The 17,492-nt window shown below is 38.0% G+C and overlaps 1 protein-coding gene across 5 annotated transcripts in view; it reads left to right on the forward strand.

The window, feature by feature from the left end:
* LOC146392881 (teneurin-3) overlaps window positions 1-17,492 on the forward strand; it is a 136,068-nt gene that overhangs the window by 12,912 nt on the left and 105,664 nt on the right. For all 5 annotated transcript variants that reach the window (XM_084954843.1, XM_084954835.1, XM_084954861.1 and 2 more), the window contains exon 4: window positions 1,850-2,125. In XM_084954843.1, the coding sequence (XP_084810969.1) occupies window positions 1,850-2,125 (276 nt within the window). The remainder of the gene's footprint in view (window positions 1-1,849; window positions 2,126-17,492) is intronic.

Genomic DNA, 17,492 nt, shown 5'->3' on the forward strand with positions numbered 1-17,492 from the left:
AAGCTCAGAGAGGTGTGGATTGCCTGTCATTTTTTAACGTCATGGCCAGTGTCATCAGAGTTTATCATTTAAAAGGCACCGGGTACAAAAGAATTATTGTAGCAAAAAGTCTTCCATCTTATAGTGGCATTTTTCTAAATCGAACAAGAAGCTCTTACATTTCAGTTGTTGTTAGACTTTAGTAAATACCACAAAGAACAAAATCCTTATATCCATGTTCATTTGCTGATGTTCAACAGTGTGAAACCTCATTAGTAAATGAATGCTCATGCAAGGATTTTGTTGCTTGTTTGTTTAATAAATGTTATCCCACAGTTTTATCTCCCACTTTATCTCTGCAAGCTTGACAAGAAATAACAATATGGCGCCAGTATGCTAGACAGTAGTAAACACAATTAAAGGATGTCAAACAAAAGCATAAATTAGATTTATATTTCTAAACTTTTACAGAGAATTCCTATTGAGTGTGATGTAGTGGGCTACTGTGACCTCATAAAATGCTCATGCCCTGCAGGACTATGTTAAAATAATAAGATAAAATGTACAATAAGTAACCCTCTTCTTTAATTGGCTGTTAGAAACTGCTGTAATTTCTGTAATTAAAAACTTTGGGCAGTTTATTCTATTTTATGGCACTCCTTTGGCTCGTAAGATTGAATCACAAAAACTATCCATTACACTTTTACATTTTCATGGTGCTAATTGGTGTCCATTTTAGAATAAATGGATCTATGATGAAGTTGTGGGAAGAAGAGTAGTTTCCTTTATTTCTTTTTAAAATCCAGGCATTTAGCCTTAACGAGTGTTTCTTACATCATCACAGTAAAAGTCAGATTTAATGTTGATGATGGAAAAAGAACATGTTCTTGTTAATTAGTTGCTTTATTTGCTCTTTATGTGTTGTGCGTATAATAGCATAAGAATCCTGGATCATTTTAAAATGGCTTATATGACAAAAAACCGAGCTGTGTGAATTTCACTAAAATTTTAAAAATATTTTAAATACATCAGAGGCTGATGAAAATGTCTTATTTTGAAATGGTAAAATATACTGGAGATAAAATACATTATAGCTATGATGATTTCTACATTAAATATTAATAATTAGCTATAGCAGTTTCTGGATGAACACACATATATATTTGAGCCTGACTACAAGCATCTACTAAGCAAATACAGCTCATTTCATGGTTAAAATCAAATATGCAATGAATGAAACTGAAATATGAACTTTTTAATTCAAGGACTTTGAGGTGAACTAAGATGTTTTTGTGTTTTTTTTTTGGCAGTATGCCTGCATCATTTAAAAACAATTGAAAACATGCTGCAGACTCTTTTAAAGGCATTGCAGGTTAATTTTTATTTTCAGAAATAAGCAAACCCTTAAGCAATGTGAAATGGAGACAAAACTAATTTAGAGCATTGCTGTGATTTATTGTTAAACAGTCTCTTAAACAGTTTCTAAAAAACTATCATAATAATTAGGTGATTAGCATCTTTACTTATTTTTTTTTATCTGTAATTTAATCCAAGGATATTGATTTCAGACTATTTGTCTAATGGAACTTGGTAATCTTAAACATAGCAATTATTATAATTTTAATTAGACTATTTGTGTGATTTGAGTCAAAGAAATGCAGTTGTAGATCTTGATAAGTTGATGAGTGTTAAGTAGCTTTGGAGGAACTTGTTAAGGCTTTAATTTAGCAATTACCCCCTGCCTTGTTGCCATGCTCTTAGATTAACAGTTTTTTGTTGTTGTTTTTTTTTCTCTTTAAATAGCCCTGCTCATGGCTATTAAGTACGGTGTTGCTTGATTTGTTAACTTTACTACTTCTGTCATTGACAGGGCAGACATTTTCGCTAAGGCAACTCGGGATTTGTGAGCCACCGGCTCGCAGAGGCTTGGCTCTCTGCCCCGAGACTGGCCTCTCCCACCCACTCAGCAGCTATTCCAGAGGACCCGTCGCTACCGAAAACCATGAACCTGTATCACCAGAACGTACCATTACTCTTTGGGGGACAGGGGCAAAATCGGGGCAGAATTCATGCCTTTCCAGCCGCTCTAACTCGGCGCTCACACTCACTGACACCGAAATGGACAATAAATCGGACAATGAGATGGGTGAGTGAGGCACACGTTTCATTATTTTACCTTAAAATGCTTATTTGTTTGTAGCCCTTACCCTCATTGCTTTTCAAAGGGGGAGAAATCACTCTGTATAAAGAGCAGCAGTAGGTTGGATTATGGTGGGTGCTGGAGACAAGGCTCTGATTGGTGGAACAATGTGAAAACGCGATTGGTGGGGCTGGTATCTTGAGAGGCATTTGCAGCTGTCTTTGTTTGGATCAAAGGCGTGATTCCTTGCCGCATGCGGAAAGGAATCGGGCCTTCAGATTGAGTAGTTGCTAGTCACCTGGTCCTGCTCCACAGGAAGCAAAGGAGTTTGATAAAGTTTCCCCATGGGCTAGCGTTAAATCAAAGATAGCTTTGTGTGCCTCAGTCTGAGATTTTGCTTAGAAATTCTGCAGTGGTTGACTGGGCATGCATAATGGCTGATTAAATGGGCACAATGGTTTGAAGTGCAAATTTGATCATGCTGGAAACCTGAGATGGAGGATTGAGGTTCTGTGTTTGAAGAGGGCAAATCTTTGTTGCGTCAAATGGAGGCAATACATGTAAGATGGCTATATTGCTGTGTTGTTGTTATACTCATTTATGTCGTTCCACTCTTTTCACATTTTACTGTTGTTATGCTTGTTTTTTATTATTGCTCACTGAAAGGTTAGTTTGCACTTCGGAACATCATTTTGATCAAATCTGTTGCAAAATGACATCCAGTGCTTTTTTCACCAGTTTTTCTTCTTCCGTCATCCGTCATTTTCTTTTATTGAAATGCATTGCGTCTCTTCTGTCTACGCTCAAAGTCAGCCTGTCATTAACTTTATCATCTCAGCAGCATATGTTTTGGTGTAGAGCTTCAAAATTTTCCTTCTGAAGTTGATGACTGAAAGTGCTCATGACATTGCACATCATTCATCACCATTAAAGTGTGAGCCATCGCCATTATAACACATGCAATGTAAAACTCTAATTATTTTAAGAAACCAGTGGTCTCAAAGAGTGGCAGGCAGTTTAAATAATTAGAGTTGATTACACTTTACTGGCAAGAACATTAAAGAGAGGGTAGAAAGGAAAATGTCTTGTGTTCATGTGCTATCAATTTTTATCTAAAAACATTGGCTACAGTCTGACATTTGAGACAAGTCATTTTCTTAATGGCAGTATTCATCATAGAAAGCTTGTCTCCGGGGGAGGGGGCTGAGTAAGTATTTTACCTTTTCAAAATACCATCAGAATTCAAGTCCGTGTGTTTGTTCCTGATTCTGGCCTTTACTTTGGCCCAATACGCTGCATGCATTTATGAGTCACTAAAAGCTCCGCTCTAACCACAGAGGTGCCTGTAAACATGGCCTTCACCTCCTTAGTGCTCGATTCCAGTCATATTTGATGGTGAATACGCCAAGAGTGAAACCATATCAACAGTCATTTCTTCAATATGCTCTCTGTCTAGCTTTGATTGCACCTGGCCTCCACCATTTTAACTGTGCGAACACACACACACTTATACAAACGCCGCGGTACGCCCCTTTGGCATACCTCCTCTGGAGTTTCTTTTGGAAACTCCTCAAGAAGCTGCTGCTGATTGGCTCTAGCACAACACCCCACTGAGACTTAAACTCACTATTGTCTCAATTAGTTTCGCAGGGAAAATAAACACTTTATCTGCTTTGCCATACATTTTTTCAAAAAATGTTACAAAACTCAAAATCACCTAAGAACATAATTTAATGGTATTATTGAAAAATCTACCCCCTGTTTGTTCAAATAAGCTACACACACACGCACACACACACACTCACTATCGTTATCTAGGGTTTGAACCAGAGCAAAGGAAAACCTGGCCAGTGTTCCATCTCTGTAGATCTTGGTCCTTTTTTTGTCAGGAGCATTGCACTTTTGACTTTCACTATTTAATGAAGCAGCTAAGAGAAATGACCCATCCAAAGGTTTCCATCAACTGAATATGCATGCTGAAGCTCCGACAAGGGGCCGTTCAGCCCCACTTATTCATAAATGAACTCAATATTTCATTCTAATTCGCTCTGTTCTATAGAGTGTTCAACACAGACAAGTACCGAGCCCTCAGCACATTCACAGAGAGCGGCATCTGTAAATGTTAACCTCTACGAGAAAGAGCTCCACCTTTCAAAGATGGACCAAAAGTGGTCATAAGTGGACAGTGTACAGCTTTCGATGGTCAACTGGAGACCACAGACTGAATAAGAGGAGTTGTTTTGTGAAGTGATGCATTTGCATTTTTGCAAATAAAAATGACCTTTGCTGAACTTTATTTTTCAAAAGAGAGGACTGAGACTGTGAATCATCTGAGTTCAAGTCTGTTGGCATTATGCTCATGATTATCCATTTTTATAATCATCTCCTTTTAATAATATCAACGTACAGCTTTTATTACATTTTCTTGTCTAATTCTTTCATGCGAAGCCCCTAATTGTATTATAACTGTTCATTGGTGGCATTTTATTGAAAAGAAAGAGGGGGAAAGAGGGGAAAAACTGTTAAATAGCTTGCATTGATTTTACACTTAAGATAATCCAGAGCAACTGATAGAATCCCTGGAAAACAAAACTGATTGATTAAAGTGTTTGTCTTATTGGTCTTGTAGCTGTATGAATAGCCATGTGATAATGAGCCATCCTTACGTTTCCTAATGGATTGCACCATTGTTTTGTCCTCTATATGAATGGTATGCGCCATATCATGCTTTTTACACATAACATGGCATTGGAAAAAATGTAATTAAAATAAAAGCAACAATAATCAATAACACTTTGGCTTTTTAAATATTTGCAAGCCTTCAGTGATACTCTCTAAATATATGCTCTCTCTCATCATGCACAAATGATTTGCTATCATCCCCTATATATGACAGTGATAAGTTTGCTATGGATAAATACACATCATATATTTGCAAACACATATAAACACGCAGACACACACTTACTTAGTTGCTCACTTACTGTCTCATGTAACATTAGTGCTGTGACATCTACCAGCCATGAAGAGTTAGGAATCCATGTCTGTGGGGAGTGTACCGGCGCTCCGAGTGGCAAATGGATATTAAAAGAAATGTTTGAAAGAATTCTGATTTTATTTATTTATCTATTTATTTTTAGTTTCTACAACTAGGAGATTACAGTCAAATTTTCTACAGCAACAATGCTGCATGGAAATAAAAAATAATTTCTCTTGAATAATGTCAAATGCATTCAGAGACAGAGCAATTATTGGAATAAAGTGATATATAATTTATAATTTAACTCAGATTAATAGTCAGGTATAATGACGCTGTATTTTCTAAGCTTCTTTTTCAAACACTAAATGCACATGAAAAAATATCAGAAAGATTGTTTTATTTGGTGTCGTCTTTATATCCTAAGGTGCCACCTTTCCTGGAATGTATTCATTTACAGGATATAGAAACTCTGTTTGCATGGCTCAGAATGTGGGTCACTTCATATCCTTGGGTTTTTCAATCCCACTCAAGCACTTTTCACTGAAGTGGGAGGAATTTGTTTAAATAACTAAGAAATTAAAATAGATATTTGGACTAACTATGCATTTTTTTCTGTTAATGTCAGGTTTTCTTTACAGAATTTTAAAAAATGAATGTAATTTTATAAGCCATTAAGCTTTGAGATTAATTAAATTTAACACCTCAAAAATGAACAAGCAGCCATTTTTGCTCCACTGCTTTCCTGCCAGTTTTAGTAACACACATTTAGAACAACATATACTATTAAAAAATATACAGAAATATTCCCATTTCAGTAAATGAACAAATTTGTAAACAAAGCTGAAGTTTTCTTCAAAGCTGACTAGACACTGTTCTTATTGGGGCACTTGCTACTACTTTACGGTAATGCATTTTTTATGTTTAATATGAAATTGTTATAGTATAGTTTAACTGCAGTTGTGATGTAAATAGTTAAATTTATTTAGGACCATTACATCAATTTATTGTAAAAAAATGAAAACAACCATGGAGAGTGTTTTTTTTTCCACCTTAATGTTGAAGTGCAGGCTTCAAAATCAATATTGTACCCCTCATAAAACATGAATGACTGCCTGAAACAGAAACGGCATGGCCCAGTTGAGTTGTATTCCTAATAGGGTGTGAAAAAGCTCGCACTTACTTGTTAGGTACTGCAGCTACAGAACTGCAGTACCTCATGACAGCTCTCCTGGCTGTATAAACTATTACACATAGGGTTTATTGTTAAGTAGGAGGGGCTTAATGCCTGCTGACCCCTACTTAGGAAATGCAACTTCCACTGTGATGCCTGTCACTGCTGGTTAAAGGAGCATCTTTTGCTCTGACCTCAACCTTCTGTCCAGAGTAGTTTTCATGGAAAAGTGTTTTGCTTTGATGCTTTCATGGAGGATGGACACTGTGAATGTTCCATTCCCTTGTATGTCTTTTCAGGCATCTCTTATCAAGGACTGTTTACTAGCGGATGTAGCAGAAAAGAATTTCAATTTGTCCAAGTCACAGGTCCACATTGCAGTCATACACATTTTACAGTTGAATGTAGCTCACAAATTTATTGTGTGAACAGTGCCAGCAAAAGGTTAATTAAATCAGTAGAGGAGTCACTGCAAAGTGTGCTGTAGCACAGCAAGCACCAAAGGCTTTTTGGGTGGGAGTATGAAAGCGTATCAGACATCCTCTAACATGCTTCCCTGTGTGCATGTATTCATGTTCTCTCACTCTGCGCCTCTTCCTCTCCTGTCTCGTGGACGCGCGTGCACGCACGCACACTCGAATATCTCACTTTGTTTCTCACACTTTATCTCTAAGATTAGAAAAATCAAGCAAGAGTGCAGACATTTGCACACACACGCACACAAACCTGCATGCACGCAGGGCATCACGCTGACGAAGGTGACACGCCATCTGTCAAACTCGTGTCTCAGATATGCGCCTTGTATTGTGACAGCAGAATCAGCCTATTGATCGTAGCGTGAAGAAAACCTCCCTCACCACTTTCATAATTCAGTGTGGCACAAGCCGAATACAAAAAGAATAAATAACATCAGAGTTTGTTTTGTTTTTTTTCTCTCATTTTGGGGGGGCGAGTGGTGGGGAGTGGGCAGGTCAAAAGGCCCGGCCATCTGTGATAGTTTTGAAAAACACTCCAAAGCTGGCAGAGAAAACAGTTTCATCACTTGTTAATGGGGCTAGGAAGGTGTCTGAGCTTTATCTCGTGCCTCGTCAAAGGAGGAGACATGCTTTGATTGCCATCATTTATTGTCATCACTTCTGTGCTCGCCGGCACTGTCACCAGTTAAGTGCTCACATTGTTAGTGCTTGGGGTGACAAGGGGAAGTGGGATTCAGTGATGACACGCCAAGGTGTCATAGCAGGGGTTGTGCTCATCAGTCATGTGAAAAGATTCTAGATTCTATTTTTGAGAAGATTGGAAAGTCTAGGAGAGGTCACCGCTGCGGCGCAGAGGTCATCGCCATTTGAACCTTTGTCCGAGCGAACGACAAACTGACTGCAAATAATTTCAATTTAGTCTTCAACACCACGGCTCAATCTCGAGCTCCGCACTAAGTCCTAATCACTAAACCCTCAAAGACTTCATTACGTCACAGTTTTATGACTTAAAGCCTCTCCGCCAACATGTTTGACGGTTGCTGCTGTAAGACTTCTTTTTTTTTTTATGTCTGTTGGTTGCTCCTTGTTTGTGACATTACAGTGTTTATACATTTAAAAAAATCATAAAACCCATAAACCTTTTGCTATATCTATTGCCTGCAATCGTGCATTAAATAACCACAACAAGAAGTCACCAGCTGCTGTCACAGATAAACCTTCCAGCACATTTCAACCTATCACGGATATTACAATACCTAAGCGTCCGTGATAGGTAAACATCACTGATATCTCAGTGGGGTTCAAATATAGACTTTCAAAAAGGGCACATAATGCTGTCAAACAGTGAGCACAAGAGCCTTTATGCATGTGAAGATTTGGCAGTGGAACATCCACAAGCTCTCCTTCACGTAGTGGAAGGGTCTGTGAGTCCGTCCATGAGTGTGGAGACTGGAATCGGTCCCATGCCTCAACACCACAATACGCCGTGTGTGAGACTGTCCTTTTGTCGTGTCAGTGTAGTTTTGTGTGAAGACACTTTCTGGTGAACACATTAATACAACAGCAACACATGGTGAAAAAAAACTTGTATTCACACCCCAACATCCCCCCACAGAGAAGATGATCTGATTAGACTTTGGAGTGCCTTGTTGTATAAATTTGCATATTAATAAGGAAAAGCAGATTTTCTTGAAACCACTCTCTCCCTTTAATACTTCAAAGATATTTTCCACCAACATCATCTATACGAAGACGAATGTATTATTTATCTTACTTAAAAATAACCTTTCCTAAAAATGTGAACAATGGTTTGGCAAAAGGGATTTTTTATTTTCTTTACTTTGGTTACTGTGTGATGTCAATGTGACAAAATGTACTTTAAGTCTCTCTTCAAAGTCCAGAATTATGATTTAATAGTTAATTTATGTAACAAAATCAAAAAAGTGTGATTTTTTTTTTTTCAAATATTTTATCCAAATAACAGTCAGATACAGATTTATTTATTTTTTTCACAGACTTGAAAAACAAGCTCAAATTCAGGAAGCTGGACGTAACTATGCCAACTCCGACTGTGGATTTTTTTGGGAGCAACTGTACACTTTGCTTTTATTCTCATTGTTGATGTCAGAGTTAGCCACTATTTCACCACTAAGACATTTTAGATTTTCGAGTGGAGCTCTTATCTGCAAAATTGTTAGGCAGACAGTATTTGGCTTGATCTTTGATCGCACTAAAGCATTACATGGGCTGTGAAGATGTGTTTGCAACTTAAAAAGCTATTTACTTGGTCCAACATCTATTTTCTGTCACACAGTCTCTGAATAACAGCACTTGCTTCTTTGACTTCTGTCTCCTCAATTTAGCCGAGCGCCACAGACGATTTAACCCATGCTTGCCTCGATCTAATTACTTGCATGTGTTAGACTACAGGACATATTATTAAGATTAGGAATTACTCCGCAGTTGTCAATTACAAGGACCACTATTTACTGTCCTCAAGAGAAAACGGCTCATTTCATTTCATCACACAACCTAATTGAGTGATTGCATTACAGTGTAATACGGAAATAGCCAGGAAACCAATTTAGACTCTGTAAATATCACTGTAAGAAACTGGGATTAGTGCGTTGATCCATTTGTCTTGTTTTGTAGCTTCATGTATGTCTGGTATGTCTCCTGCAATTGGAGACCATCAATGTGTTTTTTGTGTGAATCCATCGATCTATCTTTGCTCTCCTAAGAAGTGAAGAAAATAGACCTATAGGTAAACACTAGCTACTGATTGTTTGTAAAGTATGTAATCAAGAAGAATGTTATTTTCCAATTTGTTGCTGGCAAATTAAAGCTACCACAATGTAAAGACGTACAAAAGAAAGAAAAATAACTTCAAAAGAAAACCTTGAGGACAGTCAGGTCTTTGGGTTTATTTTTTTTTCTTCATATGGGCTAAAATGGATTTTCTTCCTTCTCCTGGATCAACACAGGGTGTTCAAAAGTTGTCCCTTGGCTAGATCAACCTGCCAATTTATTTGGTCTCATGTCTTCCTTATTTTATGATCTCCTTTTTCTCCCCTATCTTGGGACACAGGAATATTTGTTATATTTATTGTCATGGTGCAGTGGTTTTACGTCCTTTATCATCCAATACTGAGGCGCACAATCAAAAAGTTGAAAGTCTTATTATTCTCCTGTTGTAGTTGTTTTACTGGAATATAAAAATGCCTCTGCTTTGCAGGTGTCACGCTAAATATATATATATTTCTAATTGCTTAGAACATATCCTCCAAGCACATAACCTGCTGTTATGGAGCATTTCTTTAGGCTAAAGGCTGCAGTGGTGTTAATAATCTCAGGAGTGTAGCAAAATTAAAAGGGAAACCACACTTATCTAGTCCAATTAAGTGACCAAGTAACAAAAAAATGTGCAGAAATGTTTTGTGCTAATTGTGTTGGGCTGCACGAATTTTATTTTTGACACATGCAATTAAAAGCACATTTTTACTCCAAATTATACCGCTGGATCTTTTCATTGGTTGTGGAAATGTGTTTGAGTCTATTATACACATGAATAAATGTTTCATTAAAAGACTTTGACTTCAGTCAGGATTTCAGGGAGTTTTCATCATGTGAGTGTTTCATCTAGCTCAAACAATGCCGCAAATCAAAAGGTTTCAATCTCAGTTTACCTTTACTATATCAAACAGTCTGTAATATTTGCCTGAGTTAATAATCTAAATTTTTTGATGGAAACTTGTACACAGACCATAGCCTGCTGTGTGCTGTTTCTTGTGCACAGAAGAATTTTAAATATATAAATATAGAGGGTTTCCAGGCAGGGGGCGAATGTTACAAACCTTATTCTTTGTGGTCTTTTGTGTTATTAAAACTGCTTTGCACACTGTCCTCTTGTGGTCCAACCACATTTTTAAAAAAGAAATGAGCTGATAAAAATGTTGATATGCTTGTCTGAGTTGCCTTAAATTATTGCTGTGCACTCACAAATATTTTATGACCTGGGTTTTGCCACTTAGGCTATATACTAGCCCTGTGCACCCTCAGAGAAACACCTGTAGTAGTACTCGGTGCTGAGACGAAGAAAAAAAAAATATAAAACCGAGACAAAACTTTTATATTATAGAACTTTTTAGTACTGAAACTATTTGTTACCGCAGTCATTATTATACACGTCCTTAACACGGCCCAATTTGCAAAAATATGCTTATGAATTTTGTTTTTTCCTTATTATTTATTTACAGTTAAATGTACAAATCTTGTAAAATGATTCCAGAAAAAATACCAGTAGCGGTATGAAATGTTCACATTTTACAATCTGAATCTAAAACCTTTTCTTGACGGTTTGCTCACATGAGTTACTGTATAACATTTTCCCAAGTGAAGCAGTGTATTGATTAGGTTTTTTATGCTGTCTTAAAGACATTAAAGACAGTGTGTACATCTGTGGTGCAGATAAAATGACAATTAAAAGTGGCATAAAAATGGCTATAAAATCTGGTCTAGACCCCTTATTGCTGACAAGGGACATTTGTGGCTAAAGCATAATGAGACGCGTTTGATAGTTATATTTTTTTATTTAATCTTGGTGATTTATATAAGCGTATATGCAGCACATACAGAATTAGAAACACAAGTGCAGAATATATAGAAAGTAAAGTACTAATGAAATGTCCTGATGGCTAATCTGGGAGATGAGGGCAGAAGGCAGGGTCACCTATCTCTCCATGTTCACAGCTCTCTCCACACATCATTCCCTTTTCTGTCACTTGTTATGAGAACTGAGCCATTAGAGAATCAGCCTAAAATAATCTCAGTCGTTGATATTTGCATAAAACGTTGGCAGTTATGCTTACTGGAGTAACAGCATCAATCACCTTGTAAGCTGTTCAGGTGGTAGGATTTTTAATATGTAAGCCTGATGTCACTTCCCTAACATTTCCAAGTGTGTTATCCCTGCCCAAAATAGTTCTGATGACAGCATTAACGAGACCAGCATTCTCTCAGTAGTGCATTTTTTTCAGGGCATGTTTGCTTTTTGCGGGAAAAAGGACTCTCTGCTAAAGGACATTCTAATGGATATATAGAAGGACTTAAAGGGCTAACACTCAAACCGAGAGCAACACACACATGCACGCTATAACACATTCACACACTTGCTTTCCTTAAGGTAGAAAGGTCAGTATCCAGAGGAGGAAATGGTGAGCCATTGTTATGATTGATCACACGGCAAGGTCCAAAGAGGACACAGTGTCACTTTCATTGTCAAACTCATTATACCACAGAGGAAGATTCCCCAGAAATCCTTCCACTGCACGCAGAGATGAGGATAGGTATGTCGGCTTGGAGAGCTAAGTGAAATGTGCTGAACAGACAATAGTTTCACACCATACTATAGTGGGAAAAAGTATAATTTTGCAACTGGAAGAAAAGGAGAGAAAAATAGGAAATATTCAAATGAGTAGTGCGATAGTTCTCACTTGGAATATTAGCAATAGTAACAGTCAACTTACACTATAAACAATAAGGAGGACTGCCAAATCAATTAAAACATAACAAAATTGAAGTCGCGCAGCCAAAGGCAGCTTGCAGAGGTTTGGAAGGATATTCTGGTCCTGATTAAAAATGAATGGTATCAGAATACATAAAGCTTTCTGGCCAAGCGCCCAGAGCAAAGCATCCTGAAACTGTGGTCACTTCAGAGGCAGGGAAAAGGCATTAGGTATCCGAGCTATGAAGGATACTCAAGTAACAGACTGTTCTCGGTTCAATTCATCTAATCACCAATGCAAACCTAAGCACTTTGCAGATATAGATTTGAGGCCAACGATTGATACTGTATACCATGTAAACTGATTCATGCTCAAAGAAAGAAAACATATTCTCATGTAAAAGGCTCTCTTCTTCATATCTTGCCTTGAACATCCAAGCTGGGCCTTTTATCTAGGTTAAACACAACCCAACACCAACAAACAGAACATGAAACAGAATCCTTAATTTAGCCGACGAAATCTCATTTCCCCTCAAAATGAACTTCACAATGTACCAATCCTGGCCCTGAACTAGGTGTGATTGATATTTGTATAATTAAATTAGTCGTGATTCAATATAAAGCTAGCTTTTTTGTGTGTTGATCTTGTTTTACATTAGCCATTTGAATTTGAGAACACATTATTGAATTAGGGCAGACTTTTAGGTGAAATAAAACTCCATCATGGCATTATTTACATTGTTTCAAGGACTTTTCTTTAGATATTGGAGTTGTTGTTGGTTTTGTTATCACCACAAAAGAGATACGGCAAGGTAGAAAGAGACTGATAATACAGAGAAATGATCAAATGCTAGTCTTTGATCTTAAGCACATAATCCAGGTTCATAAAAAGGCAATGAGCTGTTGAGTCCCAACTTCTAGACGCTCATTGTTTTGGATTGTTTTGCGTCTGTGCTATTGATCCTGCTGAAGGCTTCCAAAAGAGGTGAGGCCCGTCTCTGCCAAGAGTAGAGGTCACTCAGATAAATTGGCCAGGTTGGCTTTTAGCAGCTTCAGGGTCAAAGCCCATTCATCTTATTAGACCGATGTATCCTTTTAGAGGCCTCAGCAGAAGGATTAGACAATAGAACAGCACCAGGGCATTAGATGACAGACCATTTGGCAAATAGGTTAGAGCATTTTCCACCTATTGTCTTTTTCTATATTACCTGAAGGAGCTGTCTGGAGAGTTTTGCATGGCAGCTCTAAAGGAAAATCATTGCAGATAGGAACAGTCTGGGTGATTGTTTAAAGAGTGATTTTTACAAAGGAAATATGTCAAAATATATTGCAACATGCTCAATCCTGATTGTTGCCAAAGCTGATATACCGCTGTGTATTCAGTCATTCAGGTCTCGTTTAACTTTTTTATTTATTTAACATGCTTGCACTTAAGTAAATTAACCCATGCTAGGCTTTGTGTGTTTGTTTTTATACATTACTATATTTTTCCTATTTTTTAAACTACAGATGTGAGCCTTAGATATAACAAATACATAAAAAATATAAAAATTCTGGAAACTAAATCCTAAATTAACACAGTTAGTCACATAAAACGGTGCACATCAGTGAAAGCATAACATAAAGCCTACCATCACCTCCATTCAAAATTATGCAACCCTAATCTACACCCAAAGGCACTGATATTATCAGAAGTAACTTTATTAAATTAACAAATTTTGATCCATGTCAGAACATTTTGTCAGACGCTATCCCACCATAGAGGCTACAACTGGATTTTCCCTTGCCACAAAATGTACTACACACTAGTACATTTTCATTGGTACATTTTCAACAAAAACTGAGTTCATATCCAGAGCAGGCTTGACCGTGCTAAGGGTGGGTGACCTGGCCAAAAGAATGTCAAAATCTTTTTAGATCAAATCACTGTGACTCATGGCTAAAACCTCACTTAAAACTATGTTTCAGAACATCCTGTTTTCACTGCAAGTCCATAATTACAAATGTCACCAGAATAATAGTTATGACATTTGATACTAAAATTCGATGCAATTGTTCTTTGATTTTTTTGTTTTGTTTTGTTTTGGTTTTTTGTTAGTATCATAACCAGCACATGTACTGTGCCTACCAGTATTCTCCTCTATCCTTACATGCTGAAAAGAAGGATGCCCTAAAGCATACCAAATGGAAAGTACATAGAAAATGCTGACTAGTGCAGCTATTGTCTAAGTGTGTGTCACTTTATTGATAAGAATGACAGTAGGAGTCGGGTATGGGAGTATTTTGTGTTCGAGGTAGATGACCTCCCCTCACCCCCAGCCAGTTGCAGAAGATGGCCGCCCCTCCCTGAGCCTGGTTCTGAAAGGAAGTTTTTTCTTCCCACTGTCACCAAAGCGCTTGCTCAGAAGAGGTCATCTGATTGTTGTTGTTTTCTCAGTTTTCCTGCGTTATTGTAGGGTCTTTACCTTACACTATAAAGCACCTTGAGGCAACTGTTATTGTGATTTGGAGCTATATATAAAGTACACTGAATTGAATTGATAAGTAATCTGCAAAGGCAATGTGCCAATGATGTCCTCGTGCTTTCAGACCAAGGGAGGAAATACTTTCAATTTAGCAAAAACCCTAAAAGATTGGTGCTGTGATCTGTTCAAAAAGTTTAAGATGAGTGAATTTAACTTCATACTAACTGTGAAGTTAGTTAGTTATGTTATATATATACTATTATATATGCTGTTTATGTATACTGACCCAAACACAATGCAACTAACACTATAGGAATCATCTAGAAATATTGTTTAAATAGAGCTGTTATGTACAGGGAGTGCAGAATTATTAGGCAAATGAGTATTTTGTCCACTTCATCCTCTTCATGCATGTTGTCTTACTCCAAGCTGTATAGGCTCGAAAGCCTACTACCAATTAAGCATATTAGGTGATGTGCATCGCTGTAATGAGAAGGGGTGTGGTCTAATGACATCAACACCCTATATCAGGTGTGCATAATTATTAGGCAACGTCCTTTCCTTTGGCAAAATGGGTCAAAAGAAGGACTTGACGGGCTCAGAAAAGTCAAAAATAGTGAGATATCTTGCAGAGGGATGCAGCAGTCTCAAAATTGCAAAGCTTCTGAAGCGTGATCATCGAACAATCAAGCATTTCATTCAAAATAGTCAACAGGGTCGCAAGAAGCGTGTGGAAAAACCAAGGCGCAAAATAACTGCCCATGAACTGAGAAAAGTCAAGCGTGCAGCTGCCATGATGCCACTTGCCACCAGTTTGGCCATATTTCAGAGCTGCAACATCACTGGAGTGCCCAAAAGCACAAGGTGTGCAATACTCAGAGACATGGCCAAGGTAAGAAAGGCTGAAAGACGACCACCACTGAACAAGACACACAAGCTGAAACGTCAAGACTGGGCCAAGAAATATCTCAAGACTGATTTTTCTAAGGTTTTATGGACTGATGAAATGAGAGTGAGTCTTAATGGGCCAGATGGATGGGCCCGTGGCTGGATTGGTAAAGGGTAGAGAGCTCCAGTCCGACTCAGACGCCAGCAAGGTGGAGGTGGAGTACTGGTTTGGGCTGGTATCATCAAAGATGAGCTTGTGGGGCCTTTTCGGGTTGAGGATGGAGTCAAGCTCAACTCCCAGTCCTACTGCCAGTTTCTGGAAGACACCTTCTTCAAGCAGTGGTACAGGAAGAAGTCTGCATCCTTCAAGAAAAACATGATTTTCATGCAGGACAATGCTCCATCACACGCGTCCAAGTACTCCACAGCGTGGCTGGCAAGAAAGGGTATAAAAGAAGAAAAACTAATGACATGGCCTCCTTGTTCACCTGATCTGAACCCCATTGAGAACCTGTGGTCCATCACCAAATGTGAGATTTACAAGGAGGGAAAACAGTACACCTCTCTGAACAGTGTCTGGGAGGCTGTGGTTGCTGCTGCACGCAATGTTGATGGTGAACAGATCAAAACACTGACAGAATCCATGGATGGCAGGCTTTTGAGTGTCCTTGCAAAGAAAGGTGGCTATATTGGTCGCTGATTTGTTTTTGTTTTGTTTTTGAATGTCAGAAATGTATATTTGTGAATGTGGAGATGTTATATTGGTTTCACTGGTAAAAATAAATAATTGAAATGGGTATATATTTGTTTTTTGTTAAGTTGCCTAATAATTATGCACAGTAATAGTCACCTGCACACACAGATATCCCCCTAAAATAGCTAAAACTAAAAACAAACTAAAAACTACTTCCAAAAACATTCAGCTTTGCTATTAATGAGTTTTTTGGGTTCATTGAGAACATGGTTGTTGTTCAATAATAAAATTATTCCTCAAAAATACAACTTGCCTAATAATTCTGCACTCCCTGTATATCCATCCATCCATCCATTCTCTTCCACTTATCCAATTTAGGGTTACAGGGGGGTGGAGCCTATCCCAGATGTCTTAGGGCGAGAACTAGGGTACACCCTGTACATGTTGCCAGTCTCTCGCAGGACTAAATCATTGAGACAGACAACCGTTCGCAATCACATTCACACCTATGGACAATTTAGAATCACCAGTTAACCAAAACCCTCTAATTGCATGTCTTTGGATCGTGGGAGGAGGCTGGAGAGAACCCATGCTAACACGGGGAGAACATGCAAACTCCACAGAGACCCTGGCCTGATGGTGGGATTGGACTCAGGACCTTCTAGGTCTGAGGACAGTGCTTCGACAATGGCATGAGCCATTGTCTAAAACACTGAGCTTGGAGGTTCTCCATGGGCTGAGAGCCTCATTGGAAAAACAGTTGAATGACATCAGGACAAACATTTTGAAAAAATTTACCTAAACACTATATAGCACCTTTTAATGATATAATCGATATGATTTCTCTGAAAAGCAATTGCATGCCAAATTGAGTATTACCCATGATCTAAAATTGTCACATCGCCCACACTTTTGGTAGACGGGCCAAATTGGCAAACTTGAGCTTACTGTTTACAATTCATTTACATGATTTTTGTGTCCAGTTTGCAGTAATTGCCATTCGGAGCTGCCAACATGCAAAGTTGCCCAGTGCAGATTAAACAAGTCGAACTGATACTGCCACTTGTTTTTTATCAACTTTTTTTTCAACTCATAGAAGAAAGCACCTTGAAATATAGAAGAAACACTTCAGCCGAAAAATGCTTAGTCAAGTGGAATAACATCTTAACATAGATGAAACATCCTTTCACATTAGT

The sequence above is a fragment of the Perissodus microlepis genome, chromosome 2 (assembly GCF_051167445.1).
Source record: "Perissodus microlepis isolate ML-2025 ecotype Zambia chromosome 2, ASM5116744v1, whole genome shotgun sequence".
Taxonomy (NCBI): domain Eukaryota; kingdom Metazoa; phylum Chordata; class Actinopteri; order Cichliformes; family Cichlidae; genus Perissodus; species Perissodus microlepis.